The following is a 7,711-nucleotide window of genomic DNA, read 5'->3' on the forward strand; positions in this document are numbered from 1 at the left end:
ATAACAATAGTTATTTTTTTCTTTAAAAACATAACTATTTACAATGCTCCTTAAATAATAAAAAAAATAAATTATAGTAATGGAGTTAGTAAAGTTAGTATAGTAAATTTTCCCCAAAACTTTGTCTTGAAAATAAGGGTGCGTCTTATACACCGGTGCATCTTATATTCCGAAAAATACGGTAAGTTTTGTTGAAAATCACATTAACAAACAAGTAGAGACGTTTTAACTCACATATTTCTTTCTAATATAGCAGCTTTATACTAAATCTAGTGGTGGTCATAGAAGAGCCGAAATATTGTTCTCAAATTCAATGTCGTGGTGCTGTTTAAATCAGTTTAATTCCATCTAATATATTGCCCCTTATTTAGGTGTTTGAAACATACAGTTTCTTGTCATTTAACCCCATCTGTATAGTGTTATCCAACGGTGGAAATTGAAACATCACCCAATAAAATACATTTTCATCGAAACCTAAGAGGCTGGAACTTAATTCAGACTGACGAGTTAGGTATAAATTATTATCAAAAGTTATATTTGTTCGCTCTCAGACAGTCTTAATAGATTCCAAATATGTTTATGTAAAATGTAACTTATGCTATTTACTTAAAAGGTTCACTATTCGTAAACATGTGTACTAAATCGACAAACTACTCCTTTCTAGACACAGGTTTACTTACGATCGTATCAAACGTCAATACAGTTCTGCAATGTGACAGATTAAGAAGCAATGTTGGCGTAATGCAGTAAAATTTAGCGATTGATTAATTCGGAATAGTGATTAAGACTATAAATCATTGTAATTTTAATTAAGTATAGTTGAACAACGTATATAGCATACACCAAACTGAAAAAAGCGAAATAGCAATACGAGTGCAGATTACCTAAGTATTATTTTATATTATCAGTGCGGTTGAATTATTTTACAGAAACTTTAGACAATTCTCAACTCGTCGTTGTCGTAGTTTTGAAATTCAAGAGGCGATGGAACAATGTGTTCATTGTGAATTGTGAACACATTAACAATAAGTGACGTAGCTGATCTCAGAAAAGTTTTAGTTTCTGTGTTTGTAAAAAGAAGCTAAAACTCGAGAAGTGAGACCACCAATACATAATTCTATCTGATTGTGTGTGCGCATATGCGTACGTGTCGTTCTCCCAAGTTCTACATTTTGGGCAACGTTATTTCCCTAGGTCCCTCGATAGGACAGTGATAAGTTTACGGACGTAAAATGCTATAATCCGGGATTCGAGTTCCCGCGGTGGACACATCAGATAGCTCAATATGCCTTTGCTCTAAAAACAAACAAACAAAGAAAATGAACAACGTTTAAATGTTAGCAATAGTATAGGTAAACACACAGAAAAAAAAGCCTATTTCCCTGGTCCTAAACAGCTTATCCCAAATCCCAGAAACTTTTGGATATTAAGCTAAGTAAGGAAATTTAAGAAAATGTGGTATGTAGATATACTGAAACTCAATACATAAGTTTAAAAGTTTCTGCAAAACGCAGATTCGGGGCAATTAAGTGAAGAATAAATCAAGCATGGACAGAAAAGGAAAAATAAACAAACGCAAATGAACAATAATAATAAAAATCTTTATTCGTAATGATGGTTATAGTTTACCAACTGGTTGGATTCTTAATTGTTGCTGTGACTTCACTGGCTGCTGAGGCTGGAGAAGGTAGCTTTTCAAAATACGTCTGCATCATATAATGGTAGAAAGAATTGTGGTATACCGTACTTTCAAATCAGACAAAAGGGTCCAAGTATAGTATCCCATAATCCAAAGATTCGTACGTTATAGACTATTCTAGACAACATATACAAGAAAGAAAACCACGTCACAGAATCCTAAAAGCTGTTTTCTTATGAAAATACGCCCCTCCTGATTTAAACAACCAAGTAATTTAACACTAACTTGGAAGCTGGTCGGTTTTCGTCAGAGCACTGTAGACAGCATGTTTATGAGTGTGACAAAATGCCTAGAGTTTTGTTAAAAAAAGTCAATAAATATTGTTTTATTGTTGTGTTTAAACATATTTGTTAGTATTTATTTTGTAGTTGTGTTGTATCTTATTACGTTTGGCCTAGCTAATCCAGAACTTTCCACACTGTGATCTTTTAACTTATCTGCTGGATAGTTTTTACGGGTGAATGCTACAAAGATACGAAAAATAATTTTGGCGTTGTAACCAAGGACTTTTTTTTGTTGTTGTTGAGTTTATTTTGAATGTACTTCTTTATTCTGTATGCTATTAAGTGCGTAAGTTATGATTATGGAAACATAATTCCTATTACCATGTCAAGCTTGCAGTGGAGAGGAGGAAGCAGTAGCTAAGATGAGGTCATGATCTTATTGTATAGTACAGACTTAAAGAAGCACTCTTCTGGACCAAGGGCGCTTGCTTGCTGTAATGAGAGATATGTTCACATTCTTAACCCGTGTCCTCATAAACAAGACCATGAGATACAGCTAGGGAATATTTTAGCTTGGTTGCTTCCTACATATACCAGACGTCGGATGAATCATGATGGGAATGATTAGTCTGAACGTTGTCAGACAAATTGGGGTAGTTTTTATGGGCCCCCTAAATGCTTGCTGACAAGTCCGTGCTAGGTGCTGTTCAGGGTTGCCTGTGACCCAGGAGAGAAGTGAGATTGGTATGACAAATTAATTCTACCAGGAAGAACTGGATTCCACTGCTTATTTTATCAGTGATACCACATTCCTAAAAATGTGTTTGTCTACAAAATTTAAAAAGATAACGATGGCTTCCTTCAAATAGTGATGATTTTTCAGCAACACATTGGCAGGTGCAGCAGTCAGTTCACACTTAAGAGGTATGATTGCTGATTTAGATAGCCAAAGACTTGGTATAAGATGGTATGTGCTTGTAATGACACATAGATACCAGGTTGGGTTTCTAGTTGACCTTATTGTGTATCAGGCATTCTGAATGAAGCCACCATTTATACCAATCAACAGGAATTTCATTCTAGAAAATGGTGACAAGCTAGATGAGTGAATAAGCAAGCCTTTGACTTTGCTTTGGCACTGTCAATCACCTAACAAATGTAAATGCATCTCATTTTGGTTTGGGCAGTGGTATCTTAGGGATAGAGTTACTGATTAAGTTGTCAACCAGTTTTATTTGTGCAACAGATGAACAACAGTCCTGGAGATAGACTATCCAATGCTGATCAGACTAAGCTTGATAGCAATGAACTGTATGCATGCATATTGAGAAAAAGTTGTGATGCCTTCGAACGTGTATGTGATGTTCCATGGCTTGCTACAAATTCATTATGTTGTGTTGTCACTGTATGCTATTGAGGTAGAAGTGACACATAAAACTATGGCATTAAAACTATTGTAACTATGTTAGTGCTGACCTGTAACCATGGAAATTTAGCTAATCGGCTTTCAGATGAAATAGCTGTTGGCATTGCAACGGAAACTAAGTAAGCGTGTGATTTTCAGAGCTTAAAATATTGATGGTTGACGATTGTGTTGATAATTTAAACTCATTGAGTTCACTGATATGTTTCTGAGTCCAGATGGCTATCTGAGAAGAATAACAATAAAATATCAAGATACTGCCAGCATTGAAACTAAGAGGATGTTGAAATACAAAGTAATATAATCTTTGGAGATGCTTGATCATTTCCAGAAGTGATAAGATATGCCAGAATTAGCCTCGTTATCTTTATGGATGGGATTAATTGACTGAATAGTAGTTTTCTCATGTGGTTATTAATACACAAACAACTGAAAGAAAGGGGCGTTTGTTACTTTCTGAGCTATTCACTTATGAAATACTTATAAGGTGTTAATGTAACATTTCTATGTAGCAGAGTGCACAATAGATGAACACAGCTCAAGGTGTCGAAGAAGACCAGAGAATACTAATGGTTATTCTTGCCTATTGATAGTTACTGAAAACTCTTACATACAGATAAGCTAAAATAACTTTGCAACTCTTACTCGTGGAACAGTTACGTTAAGTTTGTGTGTGAATGTCTATCTGCAAAAGTTTCATCTGCCATGTTAGGCGATGTGATTTTGTTTTATGTTGCAGTGTGAGATCATACCTGGATTTGGTTACAAAAAATTATGATTATTGACCACTGACTGGATTATTCTTGGACCAACAAAAATCAAAAGCAACGTAAGTCTCCTTGCTGAAATATTACAGAGACATTGACAAGGTGTCCATACATTCAGAAAAAGTGTGACCAGAACCAATGATGGAGGACTCCAAGCAGACTGGATCAGGCATGAGTAAACGGCTCTTCCAAGCCTTCAAAGTTCATAGTCTTTGACCTCAACCTTAGGAAGTGTAAGGCACTGCTGCAACCAACCACCACATCCCAGAAAGATGGACCACAACGGTAGTCACCAGCTCTTCAGCCACTAAAACACCTTTTCTGCTGCTGGAAAATTATTAATCAGGTACAGGAAAAGCTAAGTTTCAGTAATGTCCAGAAAAAACGTATTCCACATCAAAACAACACAGGGGTGAGGAGGTCTTCAACTTATCTAAATGAAATCTTCCAATCCCTTAAAACATCCAAAACATTGGACCCAAAAATGTCCAATCACTGCCCAAACTTCCACCTTGCCTCAGCCACTGCCCAGCGTTATCCCAGTGGACCCTTGACATGGACACTATCAAGTAATGGTGCCTACACTGCTAAGTCCAAAACTCTAAGCGGACGGTGGCCATTACTCTGTGTCAATAGGCATTTTATCACCACATTAAGCGAGACAACAATAGAAATTACTGACTCACCGTCAGTAATACTCAACTCTTGCAAAAGGATTTAAAGACATTGAAGGGATAGGTGCAGGTTGGCAAGGATATAATCCCAAAGATCTTAACATCTCAGCTAAACAGTGGTCTAGATGGGACCGTGAAAACTTTGTTATATTTATAGGAAGACAGAATGATGGAATCCATAATTGTGCGTATTTATTAATATATAAGTGGGAAAGGTTTATTTTATATTCACTTTTGTATGGATATATACTTGTATAATGTTTAACTGTAATTTTAACTACCAAATTGTGCTTCGTTTTTGTTTGTTCTTTTGCAAGTTGTTTGTTTATTTGTTGTTAAGCACAAAATCTACGCAATGAACTATCTGTGCTATGCCCACCATTGGTATCGAAACCTGGTTTTTTAGCGTTATAAGTTTTCAGACTTACCGCTGTGTCTTTGTTGAGCGAGAATTACTTGACATACATCTTGATATAGTGTTATAATTTAATTGAACTAATGATTTTATCTTAAGTGTCATATTTCTTTTACTTTTCACTATTTTTTGCTATTTAACTTTGGAATATTATTTGAGTTTCAACCAGTATTTTACCTCTAATATTTTGAGTTGCAATACAGATTTATATTTTGGGTTTTTTTTTTCATTTCGCCTTAATTCTAGCCTGTATTACGTTTGAAATTATTTTCAGTTTAATTAATAAGAGCTCTGTTTGGTTTAATTTCCTTCTGGGTTTCACATTATGAGTTTTATTTTCTAAGCACTTTATCTCAAATTGTTATGGTTACTTCTACCAGTTTATAAAATTGAAGTGCTTAAATTGGGTTTGAGTATATTTTATTGAGTTGTGACATGCATATGAATTCTTCTAGAATAACTTTAGTCTTCTTTCAACCTATGCCATGTTTTAAGTTCATTCTGAATTTTGATTTGGGCTTATTATGATCTCTTTTTACTTGTTGTGATTATTTTAATTTTTTTTCTGTGGTTTATTTTATTATAGTTTTTAATCTGAACAGTATTGCTGAGTTATTTTATTCTGGACTTTATTTCAATTATTTTACTTTAATATTTTGTTTAACATTTTAAGTTATTATATTTTGTTTAGTTTTACTGGCAGATGTAACCTACATATGAATATAGTTTTTTCTCTTATTTGTTCCACCTGAAGATGCTATTGAATCTTGTGTGAATTCTAAGACGATGATTATGGAAAATAAGCCTACATTTATTTAGACACTTAAATTCGATATTTAAATTTAAATTTTAAAGTTTGGGTTTAAGAAATCCTAGTGTAGGAAAGAGAGAATGTGACAGTTGAAACTACCAAGTTTCATTCCTTCATAACTAGAACAGGAATATGTCTTCAAGTGTATTCATGCTGGTATGAAGCATTTATTCAACGTTCTCCTAAACGGGTAGTTGAGGGCTTGCTTGAATAAACACATTAGGCTAATGTTACATATCACAACGATTGGTTCAGAGGCCTTATATATTGTCTTTCTCCTGGCGTATGGACCATGCACCAGTGGTGAACATTGCAAAGATTTGCAGAGGTTAGAATAAGTAAAATGTGTTATGAAGATGACACCTGATGGGCATTATCTACGATTATGAGACACCGCACTAAGGACCTAGTCTGAACAAGTGTTACATAGATACAGTCCAACCAGTTTTTGTCTTATGGAGACGTGTTCCTCTTCACTTCAAAAGTCAAGTGCTTTTAGCGTTGAAGCTAACCAGTTTTAGACTACTGCAGACACTGTAAGTGCGTATAAAAACACTAGATATTTTATCAAAAAATAAAAGTTGTTTTGTTGTGCTCTTTTTACACCCTTCACCAGTTGTTTTACTCGTTATCCGTGTTCATCTAAGCAAATCTTTTCGAACCTTCCATACTGAAGTCTTGTAACTTACCTTTTACTTATGAATACCATAAAATTAAAATACAGCAATGAATAAACTTGTAATATTGATTTCAGGCAATGCTATAACATGAGTTTAGCTGTTTAAAATGTTATACTTACCACTCCACCCCCAACAGAATGCACCAAGACACTTTGTCCTTTGCGAATATTTCCGATATCAAACAATAAAATCTGGGCAATAACAAAGCTCATGAGAAGCGCAGTAGCGTCTTGAAAGCTCATTCCAGTTGGAAGTTTGTAGACAAATTTTGCTGGAACGTTGGTCAATTCAGCCCAAGCTTTGTATTCTGTTAGAGCAGCTACACTGTCTCCAACCTGACGAAATATTCACAAAATAATACATCAGACAAGAGCCTTTTTGTCTCAACAAGTTAGATTAGCAACATGCCCTTTAAAGGTTATATTAATAGAATTAAGTTGTTGTTGTTTGTAAATTGGACCAACAATTAGATTAGAAATACAGTATACAACAGATACTGGCATTTCTTAGTACTTTTCATAAACATTTTTATTCTAATTAGGTATCATCTTCCAGGAATTTTTCCAAAGAACATTCCGGTCTTTCGTGCTGATCCCATAAGATGAATAGACGAATTCTCATCAACAAAACCGACATCTTGAAATTACTTTTGTTCGTTAACTGAAAAAAAAATTTAAAAGCGAAACATAGTGTCATTTAGCACGTAAGGCAACAAACACTTACTGGTATCCATTTAACAAATTATTGTAATTATTATTACTAAAAGGCATACATTGGTTTGTCAGTATCTGCATAGATATTTCTTAAACTGTTTTGTTTGTTATTAATTACAATGTTGCACAATGGGCTATCTGTGCTATGCCCACCATGATGTAGAACCCAAAAATTTAGTGTTAAAAATTCCCAAGCTGGTACGCTGAGCCTCCAGTGGCATAGCGGTATGTCTGCGGACTTACAACGCTAAAATCCGGGTTTCGATACCCGTGGTGGGCAGAGCACAGATAGCCCATTGTGTAGC

The 7,711-nt window shown here is 34.8% G+C and overlaps 1 protein-coding gene across 2 annotated transcripts in view; it reads right to left on the minus strand.

Annotated features, from left to right (window-relative positions):
• The window catches only part of LOC106464571 (synaptic vesicle membrane protein VAT-1 homolog-like), a 29,491-nt gene that overhangs the window by 15,429 nt on the left and 6,351 nt on the right, over positions 1-7,711 (minus strand). For both annotated transcript variants that reach the window (XM_022392310.1, XM_013924721.2), the window contains exon 3: positions 6,813-7,028. In XM_022392310.1, the coding sequence (XP_022248018.1) occupies positions 6,813-7,028 (216 nt within the window). The remainder of the gene's footprint in view (positions 1-6,812; positions 7,029-7,711) is intronic.

The sequence above is a fragment of the Limulus polyphemus genome, unplaced genomic scaffold, assembly GCF_000517525.1.
Source record: "Limulus polyphemus unplaced genomic scaffold, Limulus_polyphemus-2.1.2 Scaffold1691, whole genome shotgun sequence".
NCBI lineage: Eukaryota > Metazoa > Arthropoda > Merostomata > Xiphosura > Limulidae > Limulus > Limulus polyphemus.